The 26,566-nt window shown below is 38.2% G+C and overlaps 1 protein-coding gene across 3 annotated transcripts in view; it reads left to right on the forward strand.

Moving 5' to 3' along the window:
• The first annotated feature begins 2,588 nt into the window (after nucleotides 1-2,588).
• LOC105043649 (uncharacterized) overlaps nucleotides 2,589-26,566 on the forward strand; it is a 34,747-nt gene continuing 10,769 nt past the window's right edge. The window contains exons 1-41 of one of the 3 annotated variants that reach the window (XM_073255719.1): nucleotides 2,589-2,843; nucleotides 4,082-4,382; nucleotides 4,521-4,737; nucleotides 4,858-5,197; nucleotides 5,315-5,428; nucleotides 5,516-5,644; nucleotides 5,731-5,913; nucleotides 6,039-6,230; nucleotides 6,542-6,679; nucleotides 6,821-6,946; nucleotides 7,064-7,305; nucleotides 10,320-10,423; nucleotides 11,253-11,347; nucleotides 11,424-11,663; nucleotides 12,958-13,170; nucleotides 13,339-13,450; nucleotides 13,589-13,686; nucleotides 13,791-13,936; nucleotides 14,048-14,156; nucleotides 14,258-14,404; nucleotides 15,073-15,120; nucleotides 15,204-15,332; nucleotides 15,440-15,679; nucleotides 15,759-15,893; nucleotides 16,006-16,091; nucleotides 16,194-16,299; nucleotides 16,401-16,496; nucleotides 16,665-16,817; nucleotides 17,667-17,849; nucleotides 17,938-18,179; nucleotides 18,292-18,400; nucleotides 18,505-18,630; nucleotides 21,084-21,137; nucleotides 21,331-21,408; nucleotides 21,501-21,617; nucleotides 24,596-24,722; nucleotides 24,946-25,049; nucleotides 25,129-25,254; nucleotides 25,362-25,454; nucleotides 26,151-26,297; nucleotides 26,385-26,534. In XM_073255719.1, coding sequence (XP_073111820.1) covers nucleotides 2,604-2,843; nucleotides 4,082-4,382; nucleotides 4,521-4,737; nucleotides 4,858-5,197; nucleotides 5,315-5,428; nucleotides 5,516-5,644; nucleotides 5,731-5,913; nucleotides 6,039-6,230; nucleotides 6,542-6,679; nucleotides 6,821-6,946; nucleotides 7,064-7,305; nucleotides 10,320-10,423; nucleotides 11,253-11,347; nucleotides 11,424-11,663; nucleotides 12,958-13,170; nucleotides 13,339-13,450; nucleotides 13,589-13,686; nucleotides 13,791-13,936; nucleotides 14,048-14,156; nucleotides 14,258-14,404; nucleotides 15,073-15,120; nucleotides 15,204-15,332; nucleotides 15,440-15,679; nucleotides 15,759-15,893; nucleotides 16,006-16,091; nucleotides 16,194-16,299; nucleotides 16,401-16,496; nucleotides 16,665-16,817; nucleotides 17,667-17,849; nucleotides 17,938-18,179; nucleotides 18,292-18,400; nucleotides 18,505-18,630; nucleotides 21,084-21,137; nucleotides 21,331-21,408; nucleotides 21,501-21,617; nucleotides 24,596-24,722; nucleotides 24,946-25,049; nucleotides 25,129-25,254; nucleotides 25,362-25,454; nucleotides 26,151-26,297; nucleotides 26,385-26,534 — 6,135 coding nt within the window. In that variant the 5' untranslated portion in view covers nucleotides 2,589-2,603. The remainder of the gene's footprint in view (nucleotides 2,844-4,081; nucleotides 4,383-4,520; nucleotides 4,738-4,857; nucleotides 5,198-5,314; nucleotides 5,429-5,515; nucleotides 5,645-5,730; nucleotides 5,914-6,038; nucleotides 6,231-6,541; nucleotides 6,680-6,820; nucleotides 6,947-7,063; nucleotides 7,306-10,319; nucleotides 10,424-11,252; nucleotides 11,348-11,423; nucleotides 11,664-12,957; nucleotides 13,171-13,338; nucleotides 13,451-13,588; nucleotides 13,687-13,790; nucleotides 13,937-14,047; nucleotides 14,157-14,257; nucleotides 14,405-15,072; nucleotides 15,121-15,203; nucleotides 15,333-15,439; nucleotides 15,680-15,758; nucleotides 15,894-16,005; nucleotides 16,092-16,193; nucleotides 16,300-16,400; nucleotides 16,497-16,664; nucleotides 16,818-17,666; nucleotides 17,850-17,937; nucleotides 18,180-18,291; nucleotides 18,401-18,504; nucleotides 18,631-21,083; nucleotides 21,138-21,330; nucleotides 21,409-21,500; nucleotides 21,618-24,595; nucleotides 24,723-24,945; nucleotides 25,050-25,128; nucleotides 25,255-25,361; nucleotides 25,455-26,150; nucleotides 26,298-26,384; nucleotides 26,535-26,566) is intronic. The other 2 variants (XM_073255720.1, XM_073255721.1) reach the window with 2 other exon arrangements.

Here is a 26,566-nt window from a genome sequence, read left to right on the forward strand (position 1 = left end):
AATTTATGGGGGTCGGTTGGTTTATCCCAACAAAATATATTAAGAGCAACATCTTTGATGCCCAGGCATTGGAGATTATTTGTTAAACTAGGTCTACTACTGAATTGGTGGACCGGCTCATTCAGAAAGCATCACGGACAAGCATGGAGGAAAAAGAAAGTAGAAATTATTAATTAGAACTATCATACCACGTAGATTTTGGACCATTCAATAAAATACTACCACATCATTCTGTGTGATTTAAAATAAAATCCGGTAAAAATTAGATGAGACATGGCTAACCATAGATAACTGTATACTTTATTTCATTCCCATTTTTCAATCGAGCTGGCAATTCTAAAATTTTAAATCATAAAATAATATAGTGATATTTTATTGAATGATTCAAAAATAATTATAACTAATATTTTTTGATAAAAAAAAAAAGAAAAAAAAAAAGAAGCATCCGTCTATGTTGCTTTCTGATTGGATTGGTCCACCAGCTCAACGGTGGACCTGATCCAACGAAAAACTTCTCCAAGCATAGATAGGGAGTCCCAACCCTCTTGTCTCTTGAAGGTTTGGATTATCGAGATAGCTATACATCCAATACACAAACCAATCTCTCAAGAGCTAGCCATGAAGGTAAGGTTGATGGTCCATTTACCTCCTAGCATCAGACGACATTGATGATCTCCTCCAGCTATTTGAATCCTTCCAACATCACTAGTATTTTATTAGAGTCTAATTCTTAGGTTCATTGGTTTCTAGACTGTAATGCATCCCGCAAGAGAGCCGTAGCCTGGGCATCTGAACATTTCCATCTGGGTGGAAAGTTTTGCTCCCTTTCATCCACCCACAAGAAAAATATGTTTGCTACCTATCTGTCCCGCATTAAAACGAATATGCTTGAGTCAAAAGTTAGGCCACACAAGGCCAGACTCCAAAGCAAAGAACGTCCCTGAAATTTTCTGTTTTTTAGTGTTTGGTAGAAATTTCTATTTTTTGTTTCAAATCTAATCTTTACATATCTTTGATAAGTCTGGCTTCCACAAGCCCTTGGAATGTATAAATTTCCAGTGTCTTTTGTAAGTCCAGCTTCTAGGATACTAATGAGAATTTTTGTAAAAGAAATATGAGGATAACTTGGGCAACTGGTAGGTAGTCAGGTTTGTTCCCTTTCATTTACCTGTAAGAGAATTTTTTTTTAATATACATATCTGTGCTGTGAGGAATATGCTTAAGTCATAAACTTGGCCATGCGAGGCCCGATTCCAAAGCAACAAAGCATTCTCACATTTCCAAGGCCTTTTATGGGAATCTCATCTTTACATGTCTTCTATAGATCTGGTTGGTAAATCTAACTCGTAGGATGCTCTTGTAATTTTTTTTTTCCTTCTTTTAAAAAAAAAAAGCTCACCCTTTTACTAAGAAGGAATGATGATATAAGAATATATTAGTGCAGAAAACCTAGTGTCCAATTTGATCATAGCCATCCTTGCTAAATCTCACATGCATTCCACACATTGAACATAGTATTAATTTTTGACGGTATAAAATAATTAAGATAAGATTATGAAGAAAAATGGATCAGAAAACGACCATTAAATGCAGCATTTTGAAGATAGAAATAGAGTATACCAAGGATTTATACTTATGAATTAAGAAATATTTAAATGTATAGATAATAGAGTCAAAACAGGAGGATGAGGTGTAAACGTGAATTAGAGGATAAAGTACAGAGATGGCCTTTTTGTATTCTTTATGAAAAGTCACATGCCTTTTGCTAGATCTGTTTGTTAAAAATTTCAAAAATAACTTCTTGAATGATAAAATTGTCTACTTGTTCGTAGCATATATAATTGTATCACACTTGCAATATATATAAAAATAAGTAGATTTTTTTGCATTGCATATATAGCTATGATACTAAGTTAGTGTAATATCCAAGAGGCAGATGAGTGTTATTGGACACATGGCTACACCATATCAAAGCCAATAAATTCAGGTAACTGTAAATTCAAATATCTATACGATCTGCAGTAATACAGTATAATATATTCCTCAAATAAATTGCGATCATGGCAAAAAAAAAAGTTATTGTTTTATAATGCATTGTTTCCAAATATTTTTAGGCTATGTATGTATGTAAAAGTTACTCCCTTACATCTAATATAACTTTAAAATGGTTGGCTATTTTGGAATTTTGGTATCAATATATTTGAAAAGAAACTAGAAAAACACTTTCAATGGATCAAGCTGGGATTGAGGACTGGCGAGCCGCCCTATGTCGAAACATATTCTGGGCTTTTAAATTGGGCCGAACCCAATGGGCTCTTCAGACCGGCTGCACCCCCTCCTCACTCTATCTGCTCCGTCAGCGGCAGCCCGAGATCAGGCACTCCGCGGTTCCCTTATCTGCTTAACAATTACGCAACTAAAAAATCTTACAGTGCTGACAAGTGGTAAAGGATAATCAGAACCGTTGGTCCGGTACAGGGAATGTCGGTAACAGTTGACCTAGGCTCACGAAAAGGTATTCATATCCCATCTCCGGCTGGACAGTCCACATCAACGGAGCATTAAAGAGAGGTCCTCTCCGACCTCCTGCCCTCTTCTCTCGAATGCGAACTCGCGACTCTCCTGCTCCTTCGACCCTCTTCGGTGTTCTTGTACCCTCCTCCCCCGACGAAACCCTCGCCTTTTCTTCCTCCGTCTCTCCCAAGAAAGAAGCCCTAGAAGGGCGTATCTTTCTTTGTTGCAGCTATGCTTCCCTTCTCCCCACCGTATCCAACCAGATTCGTCTCCTGCTGCAGAGCTTGAATGATTCCAACTTCGATTCGATCTTCCGTGAGCTCTGTCAGGTTTGTTAGTCTCGATCTTTTATCTATCAATCTATAAAAAAAGTTCATTTTTTTATTAGTTTTGTTTCTTTTTTCGTTGCGGGCTTTGAGAACCCTAGAGAGTTTTCATCTTCCTCGGCCTTGTCCTGATCTCGTCTTCTGTTTTTGTGCAATTTGGATATGGGTTCCGTGGATCCGTATTTCGTAAAGAATTTCGTAAAGATAATGGAGGATTGATTAGAAGTCTCTGGGTTTCTTTCTTAGAGAACAATAGTAAATTTGTGATCTTTTCTCCCCTCAGCAAGATGTATTATGCAGCGTAGAAACCCTGAATTCTGAAATTTGCTGCTGTTTATCTATAATTTTGCGCTCCAAGTTTTTCCTCTTTTTCTTTTGTGTTTTTTTCTTTTTGTGTGTGTGTGTGTGTTTTTTTTTTTTTGGAGGGGGGGTGGGGGCGGTGGTGATGGTTGTGCTGTATGAAAAAGTGGAACGGAACAAACCAGTTGGACTGGGGTTGTGGATCTCTGTCTTAGGTGCTTCTTGGGCTTTTCGTGGCTAGCATCGACCAAACATTAAGTCTTAAAAGTAAGAGAAGTACCCTAATTCTGGCAGGTTACGAGTGATTTGAGGTTCCGGTGGCAAGATTGTATTTTTTTTTTTCTCTTTTTTGGTCAGCCAGTTGTTTCCTGATTTAGAATAGCTCTAAGCTGTGACATGCACATAATACACCATGAGAATATGATTTTATTTGAAAGAATTGTCGTTAGAAAATGACTGCTCCAAGATTGGATGTTTCTCCCCTATTTAATGGAGGGGGAAAAGGTTACACGATAAGAGGGGTGGTTCTACATTTTACCTGTCACGCACGGGCTGGTTATGTTTATTCTAAATATCTCTAGGTTTGTACACGTTCTCTCTCTTTTATAACTTCTAAAAGTATCATGCATGATGATCATATGGGGAAGTTGCATAATTAGAGTTTAGTGAGCACATCAGGGCCTGTAATAATAGAATTTATATTTTCTTAAATGCTTGATGGGTATGCTTCCTACGTTAGGCTGAAAAACCTTGATGTGGTCAGTGATATTCACCCACCCCATCCTATGTGTATTTCTTTAGTATGAGGAACTTTTTTTTTTGTAGAAATACAAATTGTACTAGCCTAATGCCTTTTTTGCTGCTTACCAAGGTCTAGTAGCTGGTGCAACTTTTTCCAATCCAACCTAAGTTTGTTAATGTTACTTTCTCTCTCTATCCAGTTTGCAGAATATGGAAGTGAAGGTGGCATTTTGTTGGTTCAAACTTGCTTAGACCAAGTGAAATTCAATGGTGAAGAGATTCAGAACCTGCAGCTGAAACGGGATCTTGTGTCTGCCATTTTTAAGTTTTTGCTGGATAGACCAAATTTCAGCACAGTTTTTAGTGAAGCATTGAAAGGAACATCAATGAGTGAAGGTTTTCTAAAAGATCTTTCAAGCGCGTTAAATCTTTCAGTAGCGGAGAAAGTTGGCATTGGACTTGCTCTGTCTGACTCTGAAATTCCAGATTTGAAAATTAGAGGTAACTTGTTTGCTTAATGCTTAATATCTCACTATCTTAAAGTGATAAAACAAGTTATGCAGGTCGCTCTCTATCTTTGAACAGTCAGAATGTTTTATCCTCATGCTTTTAAGTAACAGTTCTGTTTAATATTTCTAGGGCAAAATTTCTGCATTGCTCAGATTGAGGAACTATGTGCGAATCCTACTTCCATTGTATCTAATGAGCGAATTCAGGATATTGTTATGTTTCTCTATCAGTCTGAGGGTCTTTCGAAGCATGTAGATTGTTTTACCAAAATCTTATCTTTATTACAACTCAAGGACAGCTCTTTCTTTCTACCAACCACAATGCTTACAAATGACAACTCTTGGAGGTATTTATTTGTTTATTTATTTTTGCAATGAGTTGATTATAACTGTATTCTATGCTCACTGGTTTCCATGTATCAATATTAACAATTCAAGGGCTACTTTCCCTCAAATTCTCTTTGTAGGTATTTGGATCTGTTCTCTGGATGCTCTGGCAATGATTTTGAGACTGTTTTGGCGGAGATAGAGAAGGAAATGAGCATGGCTGATGTTATGACAGAATTGGGCTATGGTTGTACAATTGACACTTCACATTGCAAGGAGATGCTCTCTCTTTTTCAGCCCCTCAATGATGTGACACTTTCTAAGCTACTTGGCACAATTGCTTGTACTCATACCGGTCTTGAAGATGCCCAGAACACATACGCAACATTCTGCGCAGCTGTTGGTGGCAGCTTAGCAAGTGATTCCTCATTGTTGAATTCATGGAATGTTGATGTCCTTGTAGATTCGATTAAGCAACTTGTGAGATAAATTCCCTCTTCTTTTCCCCTCTGATGTGTTAGCTATTGCTGTAGTAGAATGGAAGAAGATTGTGATAACATTTACACATTTTTTTCTTTCACGGCATTTCAAATGCAGGCCCCAAAAACAAATTGGACACGTGTCATGGAAAACCTAGATCATGAGGGCTTTAATGTTCCTGATGAGAAATCGTTTTACCTTCTAATGTCTATATACACTAAAGCATGCGAGGTATTCATAAATTTCAATCACTTCATTATGGATCTAAAAGCCAATTGTCCTGACAATGTGTTCAACAAATGGAAATAAATCATGCAGGATCCATTTCCTCTCCATGCTGTATGTGGGTCTGTGTGGAAGAATGCTGAAGGCCAATTATCTTTTTTAAAATATGCTGTGGCTGCACCACCTGATGTATTTACATTTGCGCATTGTTCAAGACAACTGGTATTTTTTTGGTTCTCTCTTTTTTTTTTCCTATTTCAGAGAATATATAATCTTTGAGGCAATTAATGTCCAAACTGTTCTCTCAGACATTTGCTGATTCAGCATATCTGATGAAAAAACAAGGAAATCAGGCATGGTTTTGTCTGGATCTTTTGGAGGTTTTATGTCAACTTGCTGAAAGAGGCCATGCCAGCTCGGTTCGACTGATGCTAGAACACCCTCTTACTCACTGTCCAGAGATTTTACTTGTTGGAATTGGTCACATAAATGTAGGTTTTCTGTTTTTTAAGTAATAATTTGTACTTTATTGCTGTTGAGTAGTCATAATTGCCAATAGTAATTTCTTTTTGCAGCAATCTTTCAAATGAATAATGATTCATTTGTTTCTTCACAGACCGCATATAATCTTCTCCAGTATGAAGTATCTTCCACCATATTTCCTGTGATATTAAAAGATTCTACAAAGATTGGCACCATTCATCATCTCTGGCGTGTTAATCCGAATCTAGTCCTTCGAGGATTTGTAGATACACATATTGATCCCAATAATCTACTAAGAATTGTGGACATTTGTCAGGAACTGAAGGTAATGTCGATGATGTTCTGATGGTAGCTCTCTATTTCTGAACCTCGTAAACTTAATGTCTGAGCTGTCATATATACATGGTTTGAAGTGCATCTTTTATATGATATTTCCATCAATTGTTAACTGAATCCTTGTTTTCTTGAATGAATATTCCTTTACAAAGTATGTAACTGCTAAATGAATGTGCATACACGAACAAATATGTATTTATACATCTGCATATGTGCTTGTTGCATGATTTGTTTGCTTTGCTTGTTAACTCATCGTGTGCTTGCAATCTGTTTTCCTGAGAATGACTCTTTTGATTACAGATTTTGTCACCAGTATTGGATGCAACTCCATTTCCATTCTGCATTAAATTGGCTGCAATTGCTTCTCGGAAGGAGCATATAAATCTTGAGAACTGGTTAAACGAGAATTTAAGTACATATAAAGATGCTTTCTGTGAGGTAATACAAATAAATGTCTTTTCCCTCAGTTCTTTCATAATGATTGCATCATTCACTCCCCTCTGGTAAGGTAATACAAAATTCTTTTGTAAGTATGAATGTTCAAACGTACCAATGACTTGCTGTATTTCATATTCTTAGGATTGCGTTAAGTTCTTAAAAGAAGTACTTGGTGATGGGGCAAATGATGCTGCAGATAGTTCTGTTCAACAACAACATGCTGCTATTTTGAATGTTTACCAAGAAACGTGCTCTACATTCTTCAAGGTTTTGCAAAATTCATCTATCGTTAATAACACAAATTGTTATAAGTGTCTATTTAATTATTTTCCTCTGTATGAGATTTTGCAGACAATCACTGTGTCTCTTAATGTCAATATGCAGGTTCTTCAAGCCCATTCTGGGCAGCTTGTTTCTCACCAACTTTTTGAAGAAATAAAGAGCCTGCATGTTTCATCTAACCCAAAGATTCAAAATGCCATAACAGATGCTGCAACTTCTGATGGAAGCTCAGAAGCTATAGAGGCAGAGGCAAACACTTACTTCCATCAAATGTTCTCAGGACAGCTGTCCATTGATGCAATGGTTCAAATGCTTGCACGCTTTAAAGAATCATCTGATAAGAGGTGGGTGACTTAATATTAAAATGTTTGTTCATCTAGATCTTTTTATTTTAATTTCTGAGCCTTTGTCAGATAATTTTCTGCTCTTTCAGGCATCCCTTAGCTCCTCTGTCATTTAATCTTTTGGTTTTCTCATGCCTTTATCTTTGAGCACATACAAGCAGAAAACATAATGAATTCCAGTCTTTTGTTACATTAACAAACCACATCATAGTTCATCCATTCCAAGGCCACAAATTGATTATTTCATTTTCAAGTTGTTGCTCTATGTATTTATGATCTAGCAAATTCTAGAGCATAACCCACAGAAAAAATATCTTATAGGCTACATCTACCCTTCCATGTAATTGGATACTTCTCCATAGCAATTTCGAGCTCATCACTGATGGGAATGGTCCTTGGGAACCTGGTCATCTAATGTAGCGTGTTAATCTCACACTGCATTGACATTTCTCACACTACATTGACATTTTTGCATATTATTGTTATGCATCCCATGGAAACCTTTTGAATACTCTTTTTATTTGGGTCCACATTAAACTAGAGGGACATATGTAGTTTTCAGTATCTAAGTATATCGCTTGAATACAATTGTTATCAACTAATTAAGTATTTCACCATACAAATTGTCTAAGTGAACGTATTTTTATTACACTTATGCATCTACCAGTTTGGGCATATGCATGATATCAATGGCTTAAACCTAGGCCCAAGCCCAGGCCAGCTCAGACTCAGACAAAATTTTGAATCTGAACTTGGCATTGATCTTCAAGATCCAGGTTTGTGCTCGCCTTGGCTTGACCCGATCTAGGGCACAAGTCCATCCTAGGCTGGCTGCAATCAAGGGGAGGAGAGTGATGATGCTTGAGTGTTGGGGAGGGAGGTAGGGAGAAAGAGCGTGGTTGTTGTGCCAATAAGTGTTTGGAGTGAAGGGAGAAAGAGGGGAGGAGATGAAGGGAATGTGTCCTTAGGCGCCTCATGAGTAGGTGGGGGGAGAGGGAGAGAAGAAAAAGATGGTCAATGGTAGTGGTCGTTGCTCGCCTTGGTGGGGAAGGAGAGGAGAGGTGAGAGCATCAGATGGTGCTGTGGTAAATCAGTGAGTGGGGGGAGTGAAAGGAGGAGGAAGAGGAGTACCTTAGGCATCCTCGAAATAGTGGATGGGTAGAGTTGGTGGATGGAGCATATTCGTTGGCGTCTTTGAGTAGAGGAGAAGGGAGGGAGAAAAAGAGAAATTAGGGTTAGGCATTAGATTAGAATTCTCCACCTTTCCTGATTTCCTCCTCCTTTCTTTTTTAAATTCAAATTGTAAAAATATATGAAAGGTAGTTTGTATATAATATATAACAATAGATATATAAACAAATATACATACGTACATACATATACATATATAGATATAGATATATACATATACATATACATATATGCATATGCATATGTATATATATGTATGTATGTATGTATGTATACATACATATATACACACATACATACATATATATATACACATACATACATACGTACATATACATACATACATACATACATACAGGATCAGGTTGGTTAAAATCAGCTAAGCCCAAGCTTGGCTTGAACTTTTTTGGGCCTGAAAAAATCGAGGCCCTGCCCAACTCAATGGGTTGAAACTCCCAGCCCAAGCCTCGCAAAGTTTGGGCTAGGCCTGCCATGCTTGGTTAAGTCTGATACATAGTTGAATCTTGGGTTACTAAAATTAAGCGAACAATGAAATGGAAAGAGTTGAAGCATTGAATGAACTAGGTCTTCCTGATACCGTGCTTGTCATTGAAGAGGTTCTTCTTGTTACCCCCATTGGATCCATGAAAAAGTTGAGACAGATCCTCAACATATGGCTTATTGAGCATGTGTATATAATTATGACACCTATCTGGTTCAAGCTGCTTAGCAGTTTTATTAAATGTTATGGTCTGTTCAGGTACTGTAGGTTTGGGAGGACCACTAGAATAAGCATTGGTCCTGATTGGTGGCCAGTAGATATTGCATTGCCATCTGCCATGTCTCCACATTATTATGATCTTGTGTTTGTTTATTATAATGGATTCACTTTGTTTAATATACTGGAATAAAATGCTTCTATACAACATTTATATGCCAGGACTCCATTATCATGCCATTTTGCATAAACAAAATGTTTCTCCTGTTCTTCCAGTGATCTCCATTTAGTTATAATACTTCACTGTTATCAATGGACAGTTTACATCCTTGCATTCTTGAACAATTCACTGCAAGTATATCCTTAATTGTGCTACTTTCATGTCTCTGACATACTGAAATATTGCCTTTTCTTTTGATAGTTCTATCTAGACACTCTTCAATGCTTGAAAACTTGCCACTGTGAAATTTATGTGCTTGTACCTTCCTTCTCACAACAAACTGATTAATGATTCAGCCTTTAACTCTCTGCTGGATACATGCATTGCAGTGCATCATAATTCCATGTTATGATCGAATATGAAATATTAGGATATCCTGTTTTAGCTTCCTCCATGATTCTCTGAAGTATTGCTGGAGTTGCAGTAGTACTTTTTGCATGCTTTCAGGAATTCTATATAATTTAAGTAGCATAAATTTTTTCCTTGCCCTTCCCCAAAATGAGGTTCTGTGAGAATGGGATTGAATACATCCAAAAAGCCGGATTAAGTGATGACTGTGCCTTGTCATGTTAACAGAGTTTTAGCACCAGGCATGGATGTGTATCACAATTGTAGGATATTGACCTTTTCCAGTGATTGGCACAGTTTGGTACCACTTTTTTTTTTTCCTAAAAAAAAAAACTTCTCATTATTTTGGCATGGTGCAGCATGGTCATTTACTGCATCAGCCAATGGGCTGCATGGCCATGACCACCGACTCTTGGATCGTTGCTCTCTATGGTGTTTGAGTTGAGAGGAACCTGGCAATTAGCTTTCTTTGTTGCGCAGTGCATGATGCATTTGACTACATGGATCTTGTGCATGATTTGTTTAATGATTCTACAGGGAGCAGATGATATTTGATTGCATGATTGCAAATTTATTTGAAGAGTACAAGTTCTTCCCCAAGTATCCAGATAGGCAACTAAAAATAGCTGCTGTGCTCTTTGGTGAGCATTGATTATATTATTCTCAGTCACTGAATGTTTCTTTTTGCCATGTAACAATCTCCAAATGTTTCTCTGTTCATTTTAGCTTTTGTTTTCATTTTGGTTGTGGTTAATTTCAACATCATGCTGTCTTAGGTAAATTTGAGTCCAAAATTTCACAAGGTTTCATTGGTAGTTGGTAATTAGGGCCTGATGAGTATGGTGGTCATACATCTTTTGAATAGACTATGATGGTTTTTATAATTTTTCTGCATGGATCTATGTATCTAAAGCCACATTATGTATGAGACATTTTTACCTAGAAATCAACAATCAGTTGTCAAATGAATAATATTCATGGTAAACTGTAATAATTGTAGGTGCAGGAGTTTGGGACCTTGGGATGGTTTTGTTTGCTATTGTAATCAACGTTTTCTCAAAAGAAATAAGCTATTATAATTGATAAACCAGATCCTCTTTTTTTCTTTTCGACTTTTGTAGAAAGGTGCTTTGCAATTGTGGCATTCTTTTTCCATGCCAATAACTTTTTATTTTCATTCATCTATATAAAATGAACAATTTTTTGCTATATATTGGAATTATTTACTACCTTGTGACTGGTGAGAGCCAAGAGAGTGGTGTATATGTAATGAGTAAACTCCACCTGCTACACTCCAGAGTTATAATAAATAAAACAAGCAACAATGAATTCATGGACCTTCTTTGATTTTTATATGCCTGTATTGATTGTCACATTCATACTATAATTTTGTGATTACTAACTCAAAAAAATAGTGCTAATTCTTTGTTGCTTGTAACTCCTTGTGTGGATTTTTTTTTATTGGCTTAGGTTCTCTTATAAAGCATCAACTTGTGACTCATCTCACACTTGGTATTGCTTTGCGTGGAGTTCTTGATGCATTGCGTAAATCTGTTGATTCAAAGGTATGCAAAAATCTATAGAGTACTTCTTCTAGTTTAGCCTTAAAATGTGTATACCTGCAACCTTGCTTCCTTGCAGATGTTTATGTTTGGTACCAAGGCCTTGGAGCAGTTCATGGATCGTTTGGTAGAATGGCCACAATACTGCAACCATATATTACAGATATCTCATTTGCGTGGAACACATGCTGAATTGGTTTCTGTCATTGAACGGGCACTTGCAAGAGTTTCGTCCAGTCAGTCAGAGTCAAATGGTGGTAACTCTCTTTCTACTGATCAGCAACAAGGTTCTGGGCCAGCTTCTGTTGAAAGCATGGAGGTATGACTTGGAGCATTTTAATAACTTGGAGAGGTCGTAATAACTCTTTGATCTGAATTGTATTGTTCTATTGTTTGCCATGTGGAGAGGAAATATAAAATGCAATTATTTGGACACTAAATTTAAGATTAGCTATATTTTCTGATTTTTCAGTTGTTTTTTTTTTTTTTTGTAGTTCTAAGTTTTCAGCTTGTATCTGCAGATGTATGAACATACAGATTGTATAGAGAGAGAAACACATAGGTTGGAATACTTTAGATGGAGGACTACCGAACCGAAACCGGAGCCCGTGCCGGCCGGCCGGTGGTATGGTTCAGTACGGATCCATACGTTTCGTGTTGGGCCGAACCGATAGGGCAAAGAAGGGGAGGGGAGAAGAAAGAGTTGAAGAGAGAGAGAGAGGGGGAGAGGGGGAGGAAGAGAGGCCGTTAGAGGCTGCCGGAGGACCTGAGGGTGGCCGTCGAGCCCATGCCAAGGACTTGAGGGTGGCCAAGGTAGGAGGAGGGCTCCCTCCTCTCGTGCGAAACAAGGGTTCGCCCCTGTTTCGCGATTTTTTTTTTTTTGTTGCTTAAGTCGCGTGAATTCGGCAAATGGCTTGCTTGCCGACTTCCATCGAAATTGTTTTTTTTTTTAAAAAAATTTGAAGTCGGCAAGCCATTTGTCAACTTCGCGAGATTTAAGAAAAAAAAAATCGTGAAATAGGGGCGAACCCTTGTTTTGCATGGGAGGAGGGCGGAGGCCGTCTTTCGACCTCGGCCGCCCTCAGATCCCTTGGCATGGGCTTGCCGGACCGTCGGAGACTTTGCGACGGCAGCGCCATCTGTCTGGAAGCTTCCGATGGCCTTCGGACACTTGGTAAGGCTCTCTCTCTCCCCCCTTCCCTCCCTCCGCCCTTATCGAGCTCGGATGGCCTCAGGTGGCTGCCAAAGGCCCTCTCTCCCTCTTCCTCTCCCTCTCCTTTTCCCCTCTCTCTCTTCCTCTCTTTCTTTTCCTCCCTCCAAAACGGCTGCCATGCTGTTTTGTACACCAGAACCGGGCCGGTTTTCTACCGGTACAGTTTGGCACGGCTTGAACTATCCGGTTTGGGACGGTTTGGAGAACGGTGCTTTACATGTTTTTGTAGAAACAGAGTCACATGACCTGCCTTTTACTGTGATGACTGCAAAGTTTAAAAAGTTCAAGTATTTAATACTCGCATCACTCAAATCCATGTATCATTTAATATCTGAAATTATTGGATTTTAATTTCTTTTTAAAATGTCCCTTGATGACTATAGTACTCTGGTTTCTGCAGGCATCTGAGGCATCATGGCAATTGATGGGATCAGCCTCCACACAGTTGGGGCAGCAATTTTCATCTTTGCAGCTGCAACAGAGACATCCAGGATTTCTTGGTGACAGGCTTAAAGGCTCTACAACACCTGCTAATTATTCAAAACCCCTTTTATCACATACTTCACAGTCTGCAGTTGTTTCTGCACCTGTTGATTCTGTTGCTAATCAGAAGGTATCAGAAGTGTTCTATTGGTGATTTCTAGAAGAAGTCTAATTGTATCTGCTGATTTCCGGAAGTGGAAACTGGAAAGCAATGTTGATGTTTTTGCTTGTTATTCTGTTGTAACTTTTTCTCTTCAGTGTTTCTCTGTATTATTATTATTATTTTTTTTTTTTATAGGCAACTGTTTCGCAATCTTTGCAAACCACAATTCCCCATCATTCCACTGGTGTGACAACTGCTGTTTCATCGTCTCCTAGTTTTCTACGTGCTCGAAGTATTACGCCTGCAGGTGAACTAAATGATGGATATCAACTACGATCACCATTACCCCACCAAAACTATCACCATCACCAGCACCATACACATGCACCCAAAAAAAGGGCCTTGCTTGCACCTAATGAATTTTGATATGTTTCACTTATTTTAGGCATGCTTCGGCAACCTTCTTACAGCACAGGATTTGGGGCTGCCTTGAACATTGAAACACTTGTTGCAGCAGCTGAAAGAAGAGACACTCCAATAGAGGTTATTTGATTTTTTATTATTGCTATATTGTTGCTAGTTCCATATCTTCCATTTGTTTTGCTTCAGATTTTAACTTATTACCGTATTTCATGTCTTTGATTCAGGCTCCTGCACCAGAAGTTCAAGACAAAATATTATTCATGATAAATAACATTTCAACTACAAATATGGATGCTAAAGCAAAGGAATTCAGTGAGGTTCTCAAAGAGCAGTACTTTCCCTGGTTTGCACAGTATATGGTCATGAAAAGGTGAAAGTTGAAAACCATATGAACATAATTAGTTGGACTGTCATCTATTTACTCTGATTATTAATTTTCTTTTACTCTACATATGTGTGTCAATGGAAATTTTGTTCACAGAGCAAGCATTGAACCAAATTTTCATGACTTGTATTTGAAGTTCTTGGACAAAGTTAACTCAAAACTACTTAATAAGGAAATCGTTAAAGCTACTTATGAGAACTGCAAGGTTCGTTACTTTTTTGGGTCGTTCTGCTTTTTCTTCCTACCTTTTGTGTGGAAATTATTGAATTTTTTGCATGAATAACTTTGGTCTCATGATTAATTTAGGTGCTGCTGAGATCGGATCTTATAAAATCAAGTTCAGAAGAACGTTCCTTGCTTAAAAATCTTGGTAGCTGGCTTGGGAAGTTCACAATTGGTAGGAATCAAGCATTACGAGCCAAAGAAATAGATCCAAAAGTTCTAATAATAGAGGTAACATGATAATGCTTTATTATCTCTGCTTTTTTCCCCCTTTTTCCTTCTCTGATTTTGTTTGTGATGTTTAATTCATCCAATTCAGTTTACTTTTTCTGCCCCCCTTCAAAGTGTTGCACCCACATAAGGCATAGGACCAAGGTTTATTGTCTTGGTACCAGACCCTATACTGATCAAATCCTATATTAGTGTCAGTACATGGTTCGGTAGTGTCAGTATGAGACGATACCTTGTACTGGTCCGGTATTAGTATGGTACAATATGCCTCATACCAGATAGTATGAGGCGGTACAGCAAACCATGTAGAGGACAAATTGAGCCCATTGCAGTGGACAAATTGCAGCTGACATTGTAGTTTACTTTTTTTTCCCTCTTTCACTTTTATTAGACAAATTGTTGCTTTGACTTAGTGGAGTGTTTTGAGAAAAGCAGAATTTTAGTTTGTCCTACATATGATAATGCCATTCCTGTCATTTCTGCAATAGAAAATCAAACTATTTTTGGGTTTCCAGTTGTTGGAGTTTCAAAATAGCTGTTGTATGCAGTTCTTGCCTGATGATGGTAGTCCTTAGGAATTATTTTGTTGTCGAAGATTATAGTTTCTTTTCTTCATAGGGCTCATTTTTATTTGTAATCTTATTTTTTTTATGGCTTAATCTGGTTAGGCATATGAGAAGGGATTGATGATTGCGGTGATTCCATTTACCTCTAAGGTGAGGCCATCTTCCAGGGTTGATTTGTTTCTCAGCATGTTCATATGTTCTTTGTCATGTTAATACATCATAATGTATTGTAGATTCTGGAACCATGCCAGTCCAGTTTAGCATATCAACCTCCAAATCCATGGACTATGGGCATCCTTAGTTTACTTGCTGAGATATATAACCTGCCAAACCTCAAAATGAACTTAAAATTTGACATTGAGGTAATTATTCCTTTTCCTATCAATATCTTCAAAATAACTATTTATGCTCATTTAATGCAAAATTGGGATCATTCCAACTGATATTTTCCCTTCCTTTGGTGTTGCAGGTTTTATTTAAGAACCTGGGTGTGGACATGAAAGAAGTTAAACCAACTGCACTTCTTAAAGATAGGATTCGTGAAGTGGAGGGGAATCCAGATTTTTCAAACAAGGATGTGATTGCATCACAGCCACCAGTCATTGCTGAAGCTAATGCAGGAATTATGCAAACATTGAATCATGTCGAGATTCAACCTGATGTCAACAGTGCATCTCATCCAGCAAGCCATCCAAATGTACTGGCTCAGGTTGTATTTTATTTGGTTTTACTGGACTATAGTGACAGTGTAATATGTTCTATTACATTTACTCATTTGTCGACTGCAGTATACTTCTCCTGTCCATCTTGCTTCAAATGCCATAGGGGAGGATGACAAAGTTGGAGGTCTAATAGTACCTGAACGTGTTCCATCCGGTCAGGGACTCAGTCAAGTTACACCATCACCATTTTCTCTTAGTCAGGTTTTTTATTAATTCAACTTCACTCATTTCATTCTTCATAGATTAATTCTATTATCAGTGTTTTATTACCATGTTTATGAATTATGATATTTTTTATCAATGTTTTTGACAGCTTCTGACAATAATTCCAAATTCTGATTCTTATATTAATATCAATCCCAAGCTTAGTTCCATGGGTTCACAATTGCAATTCCACAGGTTTCACTTCTAAAAATATCTTCCTAACTTTAAGCATTCAATCGCGTTTCTCGCTCGAGTTGTTTTTCCCGTATTAAAAACTGATATTTGCAATTTGCACAGAATTATTCAAGTCGCTATGGATAGGGCCATCAGAGAAATTGTGTCTCCTGTCATTCAGCGCAGTGTTACAATAGCTAGTCGGACAACTAAAGAACTTGTTTTAAAGGTTCTTTCCCTCATTAATTATTGTCAATAACTATTGTTATTTTGCAACTATGCATTTTAAGCTGAACCAGTCTTTCTATTTCCAATTTGCTGTATTGATAGGACTATGCTATGGAGTCAGATGATGGTATTATATCTCGGGCAGCACATTTAATGGTTGGCACTTTGGCTGGAAGTTTAGCTCATGTCACTTGCAAGGTCTATTAACTCTCTCTATTGCTAGTTACTTGGCTTATATTAAAAGATACACATGGATGTGATATAGAGCTTTGCATTATAGCTTGTAGGAATCCTTTGGAATTTTTAATCTCCTTCCAATTTTATGTTGTGGATACACTGAAAACTATTTGGTATGGGCTTTGCCAGGAACCTCTTCGTGTAGCTCTATCAAGTCACCTTCGAAGTCTACTTCAGGCCATAAATATTACTAGCGAACGTACAGAGCAGATTGTTCAGATTCTTACAACGGATCATCTAGATCTTGGCTGTGCAGTGATTGAAAATGTTGCATCAGAGAAGGTTGCTCTGTTTTTGTCTTTTTCATTTTTCGTTCTCTTCCTCTGTGCCATTATTTATTGGTGTTCAATTGATAACTTTCTAAGTTGCATTATGCACATCTTAAGTGTGCCCTTTTTGTTTTTTGTTCCATTGATTGTACTTGGTGTAGTATCTTTACAAATACCTTATCCTTCCCCATTTTCCTAGCCAGCTGACTGGGGCAAAGTTTAATCAAATTGCTGGAGCTCACAATTTTTTCAACAGATTTTGTCTGTTGATCATCAGATGAATACTGGGTTAAATGCAAGCAGACAAAAAATAGTATAGGAGTCTTTGATATAATGTAAGATTTAGAGCCCATAGGATGGCCAGAAATTTTATTAAAAAATAAAATAAGGAAATTTCTCTAATGAAAAGTTCAATTTTCTACTATTTTTGTTCACAAAATTGATTTCTGTTCAGGTTATTTTGTTGACATGAAAAAGATAACAGGTTTCAGATTGTGAAAATGAGGAATAAAGGGTTGTGGGCTGATGAGTTTTAGGCCTTTTGTGAAAAAAAAAGGAACCTCTTATTTTACAGGATTTTGGGGATGACTTATTCATATTATTTTATTTCCTGGGATATCAAATAACTGAAAAATGGCATATAGCCTCTGCCTCCTTAATATAGCGAATTTCTGATTTAAAGTTCAATATGCTCTTAACACTTCAATGTTGACTATGCAATCTCTTCCTAGTTCCATCTTGTATATCATATAGCCCATGCATCCTCAATATTACATATATAATATTGCTAGGTGATTTGTGCATACCATTCACCATTAACATTTTGAAGCATGAACGTTGAAGTCTAGTGGATTTGTGGCAGGCTGTGGAGTTGATTGATGGTGAGATAGCTCCCTCATTTGCTGCACTAAGAAAGCAGAGGGAGGCAGCTGGGTCTGCTTACTATGATGCTGGTACCTATGCTCAAGGTCCATTTGCACGTCTGCCAGAGGCACTTCGACCCAAACCTGGTCGACTATCCCTTGCCCAACAGCGAGTCTATGATGTAAAATAAAAAGGCATTATTTATGATCAGTTATAGAGCTGATATGATTAGATTTGGTTAGCATGTTCTTTCTCTTTGATGTATGCAGGACTTTATCAAGAATATATGGCAAAATCAATCTGGTCAAAATTCCAGTGTTGTGCCTTCTGGTCCACCTGGTATGGCTGGTAGCTCAAGTAACTCTACCCTGCCTCGCGTTTATGCTTCAAGTTCAGCCTCTCTGAATTCTGGTGCCTTCTCAACTTCACAAGTAGCTCCATTCAGCTCGGTAGCTCAGCCATTGGATCTGATTGCGGAAGAATCAGATCGTGGTTCAGCACAACTACTTAGGTCCACTTTCCTCATCTTTTTTCATCATGTGCATATATATATATATATATATATATATTCACATCCACATATTGATTAATTAATAGTTGATTATCATCTTTTTGACTTTTAGTGCCTCTCCAACTCATGTCGGGGCGAATGATATTGTTATGCAAAGTGGTGAAGCAAATTCTATTGCAGCATCATTTCCTGCTACTGCTGCTTCCTCTGATCTGAATATGGTAGAAACATCAACTGTTACCAAAGTAATTTTAATTGTTTGGCCTTAGCTGCAATCAAAAGAATTTGAATCTGCTGCTGATGTGCGTGCTTGATGTGTTATTAGGAGCTGGGATCTGTAGTACCACCATCACCTACAACTTCTGCTGCAGATCGACTGGGAACTGTATTACCTGAATCAATGTTGACTGCTGGAGATGCATTGGATAAATATCAACAAGTCGCACAAAAGGTACAAAACCCTGGCTCATATTTCTTTTCATCATTGACTATTATACTTTATTCTTGTCTTTATTGAAACATTTGCTTCATAGATCTGAGTACTGTGTGGAATGTGGTTCTTCAGCCATTGGAGCCATTGAATTGACCTTCGAATGTTAGTCATAATAATATAAAGACCTTTGTCCAAAATATGAAAGAATGTTTTTTTTTTTTTTGGGTAAATTATGTTTCCATCTCTAAACTAATGTGCATTTTTTTAAAAGGTCTCTAAACTACAAAAATCTAAAATTTAACCCTTATATTATCTGAACCGTTTTAATGTGGTCCTCAGACAATTTCCAACGATTTTCTCTTACCGGAAGTCCGATGTGGCAACCATTGGTGTGTATGTGGCACTTATGTGTCATTAAAATTTAAAACTACCATTGATGGGGCAAAAACAACGATGTTGGAAATCTTTCCTTTCTTTACCAAATCTTATTTTTCTTTTTTCTTCTCTGATTATCTTCCGGCCTCTCTTCTTTCTTCTTTCTTGCTGAGAGGAATCGTTATTTGAGAACATGAGAGTTGGAATGGGAGGAGAAGACAACAAAATAGATGCCGGCGTGATGGGAGGAGGCGAAAGGAGACGAGTGGAGGAGAAGAACCGAGCAGAGGAGGATGGGGCCATGGAGGGAAGGAGGGCTTTCCTTTTTTCTCTTCTTTTGCATTGGGTTTTTGGGGGATGAAAAAAGGAGAGATGGAAAATGGGAGATCTAGGAAGGGGGTGGGTGGGGAGAGTTCAGTGAGATGGAGTGATAAGAGATGGAGAAAGGGTTGGGGGGAGGGAGGGGGATGGGACTATGGAGGGAAGGGGGTTTTCCTTCTTTCGTTGTTTTCCCATTGGGGTTTTGGGGGATAAGAAAAAGAGAGATGGAGATGAGAGATTTAGGGATGGGGGTGGGTGGGGGAGAGTTCAGTGAGATAGAGTGGTGAGTTATAAAGAAGAAAGGGTTGGGGGAGGAGGATAGGGCCATGGAGGAAAGGGGGCTTTCCTTCTTTCTCTTCTTTTTGCATTGGGATTTTAGGGGATCAGAAGAGGAGAGATGGGAAATGAGAGATTTATGGAGGGCCTGGGTAGGGAGTGTTCAATGAGATGGAGTGATGAGAGATGAAGAAGAAAAGGGGGGATGGGGCCATGGAGAAGGGGGAGGGGTGTCTCTTCTGTTGGCTTGCGATGCCAACTTCCGTGAGGGATAGAGAGAGGATCTCAAAAATCAAAGAAAGAGGAAGAAGAAAGGGAAGGTTCTACATCATTCTTTTTATCCACATATTTTTAAATTTAAATACAACTTAAATGTTGGTTTCGCCACCTATGAAAAATTTGCACCACATACGCATCTGAGGTTGCTAGATAGGATTTTCGGTGAGAGAAAAATCATCGGAAATCTGTCTGAGGACCACATTAAAATGGTTCAGGGACCAAACTTTAGGTTTTTGTAGTTTAGGGATCTTTTAAAAATACGTGCGTTAGTTCAAGGACTAGAAATATAATTTACCCCCCTTTTTTTGCTTCTCTATCATAAAGACATGCCATGAAAATATTCCGTTTTGAAAATACCCCGGAATAGAGGAAAATAAAAGGTGGAGGTGATTAAGGTCATCTATTTTTTATAATGGTAGTTGAGACAGAGCATCACATATCATCCCGTTGTTGCCCAACTTCAAAATGCCAGTGCCATACTATGCTGGGTTATGGCCGACACTGGCATGGAAAGGCCCGTACTTTGCATCTCTTAGAAGAGCATAATCACATATCATGCCGTTGTTGCCCAACTTCAAAATGCCAGTGCCGTACTATGCTGGGTTATGGCTGACACTGGCATGGAAAGGCCCGTACTTTGCATCTCTTAGAAGAGCATAATGGCTTCATGAGACTCCTTGGATGGATGTAATACATGTTTTGACATCGCTTCAGAGGCATGCCGCTTCAAAGCTAGAATATGTTTATTAAAGGTGATAAGCCTTTGGAGACAAATTTTGTTAATACTAAAGCATATATTTTTCAGAATTTCCTGTTGTAATAATGTTGGTTTGTATGCTGTTACTCTGTTCCTGGTGGTGTTGAGGTGAAGTGATTTGGAGGTTGTGTGCTGCTGCTTTCTTGGGATTTGGTGGGGCTAAAGTCTCCCCATGTTTTAGAATAAATAAAGAAAAACTATCATAACTTATGAAATTATCACGCCCTCAAATTTTAGCTTCAGAAGTTCTCTGGCTTTGAAATGCGTGACCTCCATCTTTCATTTAAAAAAAAAAAATGGCAAGGCTCTATGTTGCATCTTTAATTGTGTTGTGTGTATCTTTCTGGTCAGGTCATACCTTTCTTTAACCTGAAATACTTAATTCTAGATTGTTTTTAAAAAAACCCAACTTTGTAGTTTTTTCTCCATTTTCTTTACTTTAATTATTTTTTTCCCTTTGCAGCTGGAAGCCTTGATTGCTAAAGATGCCAAAGATGCCAGAGATACTGATATTCAGGTTAGGTATCCCTGCCTTTTCCTGTCATTTCTGCTTCTCAAGCTGGGTATCTTTCTACCATATACATGTGCATGTGCCTATCTATCTATTCATCAATCTGCTATGTAACTATTGTTTTACTCATTAGAAGTAATAAGAAGGTAAATACTAAGGGGATCATTTTGCCCAACTTTAATATCATATTTATATGCAGGGAATTGTTGCTGAGGTTCCAGATATCATTCTCAGATGTGTAAGCCGAGATGAGGCTGCATTGGCTGTTGCTCAGAAGGTGTGTCATCTTCTCCTATCCTGTTAAACAGATGATGACTTTCAAGTATGTATCGTTTTGGTACTTTATGGTGGAAATCTATTATGATACAGGCTTTCAAAAGTTTATATGAGAATGCATCAAATGGTACCCATGTTGCCTCCTACCTAGCTATTCTTGCTGCCATACGAGATGTTTGCAAGCTTGTTGTCAAAGAACTGACGAGCTGGGTATGTGCTCTATGATAAATTAATGTTTTCAGGAAAACAATGTGTCCAGTATTTGTTGTAATTATCAAGAACAGTTTGATCAAAGTCCACATGTTAGTCTACTTATTCATTCATTATTTATTTAGTTACTTGTGTGGGATTAGTTCCCTGTCTCATGGCCTACTACCTGGTCAAACTTGGCTTCTTTATTCGGCTGTTGCATATTTAGTTGGCCCAATAATGTTTACTTTTAGTCCCTCTTTTATCATAATTTCATTAGATGACAATCATTTGAATTTATTTGATTCTGCAAACTTAAGGCCAGAGATTGTTTTATCTCATGTGAGTAGCTAATTTATTCGAACATACAATCAAGTAGTTGCACTGAAGTTATTTTAAAGTTGTAACAGCTCCATTATAAAACTATGCTTATCTTCTACTTAGTTGTTTCCTTAGTTTATGTTCTTCGGTGCTAGTTTTAGTACAATATTCTCCACACAAGCCAGGTATCCAATGATGCACTCATGTGACATGATGGCTTATGAAATGCAGTAACATCGTCTTGGGAATTTTAGACATGAGTGTGTGCTAAACTTTTTCAGTTATCATGTAGGCTTAAACGGGTCTTATGAGGAAAAGGATAAATTTTTTAAGAGTACGAGCTACCTTTTCCCTGTTTCCTTAGAATCAACATAATTATTATCTGTTTGGATTCTAACAATAGAATAGTCTGTTGGTATCACGATGCATCTCATTGTAAGGCACAAAACAAGCTTCGTCACGATATTAAATGAAACCGGTTTATGTAATATAACTGGCATACTTGCTTGAGCTTGACTATTATCTTATTGCAATATGAGTCCTTGTGAATCACATTAATATGCAGTTTTGTTCATTGCGTGTGGGTTTTTAAAATATTTAGTTAGTATCTCATGTACTTATGTTGACCATACCACATTAAAAGTGCTAATTTGAAGCTATTTCTTGAAAGATTAAATAGTATATTTCATGTATATAATTTACAGAAAAAACTTTCTTTTTCAAAGAGAATAAACATATTTCTACATTTTTATTGAAATAGAATAAGCCCATTGGAGCATTATATACACAAAACTATTAGCTGTAGAATTGCTTGAAGCTAGGGAGAAAATTGGTTGAAATGAGATTTGCATGGATGGGAACTATGAATGAGAGATGGGGACAGCATACAGAACTTTGAGATGGGATGGGTGGGTATATGAATGTCTGTATGTGCATGCAATGAAATTAGGATTCTGAACTAAGGAGTTGTAACACCCTATGATGGTGAGAGGAAGGGAGGTAATCATCACCTAAAGTGCCCTGCTTTACAAACCATATGCCATAAAATTGGTTCAGGTTTTGTCAAGTGTTTTTTTTTTTTTTTTTGGGTGGGGGGTGGGGGGGTAGCATGATGGAATATCCTGAACTCAGGAGGTGACTGAGGGTGAGGTTTATACATGTTTGGAGTGCACCCTTGGTATGGACTGCCATGTCATAAAGTCTTAGATGCTAGCAAAACTTGAAAAACTGGAAGTCTTATTGATGCCTAGAGTTAGTTGTAACAACCTCTCTTGGAGTGAGAGGGAGGTAATCACTGCCTCCTTTGTGAACTGTATACCATAAAATTTGGTTAAGGTTTTATTGTTTTTTTTTTTTTTTTTTTGGGGGGGGGGGGTGTTGGGGGTGATTGAAATTAGGATTCTGAACTAAGGAGATGATTGAGTGTTTTACATGTTCCAAATTATGGTTTGCCAAACTGCCCGATTCAAGGCATGCCCAAACCATACTGGCGGTCTACTGGATGGTTCCGGCATTTGAAACGAAAAACTGCTGATGGGGAGAGGGAGAAGGAAAGAGAGGAAAAGAGGGGGGAGCAAAGGAGAGGGAGAGAGGGCTTGTGGAGGCTGCTAGAGGGCACCGAGCTCCATGCTCGGTGGAAGCCAAAGGAGGGAGGGAAGGAGAGGAAGAGGAGGTCCCCGAAGGCCATCAGGGACCTTTGAAGGGTCGATGAGGCCATCATGTCGCTGCCACCACAGTGAAGGCCGGAGGGGCTCTGCCCTCCTTCCGATCGAAATAGGGCCTTTGGCCCCTATTTCCTTTTTTTGGATTTATTAGGTGGGTGAAGACGCAACTGTTGCCATTTCAACTAAAAATCCCCTACAACCCCCCCCCCCCCCCCCCCCCTTGTAAAAAAAAAAGAGAGAAAATAGTGAGTTGCCGACTTCATCGATAATCCGAAAAAAAAGGGCTGAAGCCCCTATTTTGATCGGGAGGAGCGTGAAACCCTTCCTCTGGCCTTTGTCGGCATCTATGGTGATGCGGTAGCCTCTAGTAGCCCTTCGGAGGCCTTTGGGGGCCTTCTCTTCCTCTTCTTCTCTACCTTTGCCCTCCTTCGGCTTTCACGGAGCTCCACAGCTGCTGTTCGGTGGCCACCGAAGGCCCTTTGTCCTTCACCCTCTCTCTATGTCAATTCAGACCCCGTACGGAATGGCACATGGGCATACCGAACGTATTGCCAGCCAACCAGTGTAGGCCCCGGTGTTGGCATAGTGAACCTTGTTCCAAATGTACCCTTTGAATTGATTACCTTTCGATAAAGTTTCAATATAAGTCTTAGATGCCATTAAAACTTGACAAACTGGAACTCTCATTGACGCCTTTTAGTATTAAATTGATTATGTCTTTGATTTTATTGTGGCATTATTGATGTTCCAGCTACTTCAGCATGTATGATGTTTGATGTTTAGTTAATTTTTCTCAAGTAGGTTGTCATTTATAGAGCTAATATGCTTTAGTTTTTGGTCAGTGCAAGTTCGTGCTGTTTGTTGCTCTACATGCCAAAATAATTTGGAGGAACATTGTTTTCAAACTTTTTTTTCTAGTATTTCTTTATTTTATTTTTTTGTCTTCTGCTTGTTTATCTTGTGGCTCAAATTCTCTATTATGTTTACTCACAACTATTGATTATCCTGTTGCAGGTGATCTACTCGGATGAGGAGCGGAAATTCAATAAAGAAATAACCATTGGTCTTATTCGGTCTGAGTTGCTAAATCTTGCTGAGTACAATGTCCATCTGGCAAAACTTATTGATGCAGGGAGGAATAGTATGTTGTAATTTCTCAGTTTTAGATCTTAGATTATTATTTAGCTAGAGCTAAGTGTTGTCACCTAGTTGGCTGTTGCACTCTCACAGGAAGGGTGAATTATGGCACACACCAGAAGAACTTTTCTTTATTCCTTTGAAAATTGGATTTTTTTAGGGCTTTTGTTGGGTGTCTGAAGTGTTGCTGAACTAATGAATCGCTAACAACTTGAATTAATTTACAGAAGCTGCCACAGAATTTGCCATATCCCTCGTCCAAACATTGGTCATTCAGGAACCTGGAGTCAGTGCATCAGAACTGTACAATGTCATCGAAGCCTTGTCAAAAGTATGCGTACTTTGCAATTGCTAGATGTTGCTACCATTATTTTTAAATATTTGTAGTTAATTAATATTTGAACGAGCAGTTAGCGACGAGGCCAGGGTCACCAGAGTCATTGCAACAGCTAGTTGAGGTCGCCCGGAATAATATGAATGCTGCACCTAACTTTACCACTAGTGAGAAAGTCAGGCAGTCGAGGGATAATAAGAAGGTAAATACAAACTTCAATGACCATTTAGCAAATATCTTGATTCTATTTTTACTGTACATAGCCTCTTTTTCAGGATAAAGCGATAACCTAATCTACTGTTCTGATAGCAACAGGTACTTTCCAGCCGTTCCTTGACAAACAGAGAGGAATATAATGCTAATGATCTTACAGTAGCAGATCCTGCTGGCTTTCGAGATCAGGTTTTTCACAATTTCCTTTTTAATGCATTCATTTGATTATGATGTTATGCTGTAATTATGTACGTGCACACATATGCATGCACACATTCATGTACATATGTATTGGTTGTATGTATTTCTATATACAAACACACACATGCATATACATATATTGGTTGTATGTATATTGGTTTTTGGGGCCTGCTGGAAATATATGAAGAACTCACAAAACATGATGCCCTTTTTCAGCTAAGTCATGCTCAGGAAGTGTAAATTTAGACTGTACTCATTAAAGAAATATCTTCCACACGGCATGAAATTAAAATGGGAATGAATGGTTGCAAGGTACTGGAATTTTCATATTGAACATGTGACAGTGGGCCTCACTGCTAAATTTCTTTTTTTTCTTAAAAAAAAAAGGGAAAAAACTAAGCTTGTGTAGAAGAGAATTGGGGGAGGGGTTGGTTGGGATGTCTTGACTGTAGTGTTCGAAACTTGACATCGGCGCTTCCATCCAACTTTCTGTGCCGATGCTATGTTTTTGTTAAACTTATTTTAATTTAGAAACTACTGTAGATATTGGATGAATACAAACTTCTTGTAGCACTTCATATCATGTTCATCGTAGCATTACCCTTTTTCACTTATTCCTTGTGAATCACTGTTTTTTGTTTTTTCTGTTTGTGACTGCTGGGAATTTCTTGGTTTATGTTGTAGGTTGCTGTTCTCTTTAGTGATTGGTGTCGGATTTGTGAGCTTCCAGCTACAAATGATTCAGTGTATGGTCATTACATCTCACAGTTGCAACAAAGTGGTTTGCTTAAGGGCGATGATATCACAGACCGTTTCTTTCGTATTCTGATGGTGATCTAGATTTTCTCATTTAGAGATCTATGCTAAATTTGTATTTCCTCTGGTGGTTAAGAAGCTAATTTTAATGGCATATTGTAGGAGCTTTCTGTTTCACATTGTGTACTTCCCGAGCAAGTTAGTGCTTCAGGCTCATTGTCACTTCAGTCAGCTCAGCAACTCCAACAAGTCCAGCAATTGCCCTACTTTTCCATTGACTCATATGCAAAGCTTGTGGTCCTAATTATGAAGGTAACTTGAACTTCTGTTACATGCACATGTCT

This window comes from Elaeis guineensis, chromosome 4, assembly GCF_000442705.2.
Source record: "Elaeis guineensis isolate ETL-2024a chromosome 4, EG11, whole genome shotgun sequence".
In the NCBI taxonomy this organism is placed as follows: Eukaryota; Viridiplantae; Streptophyta; class Magnoliopsida; order Arecales; family Arecaceae; genus Elaeis; species Elaeis guineensis.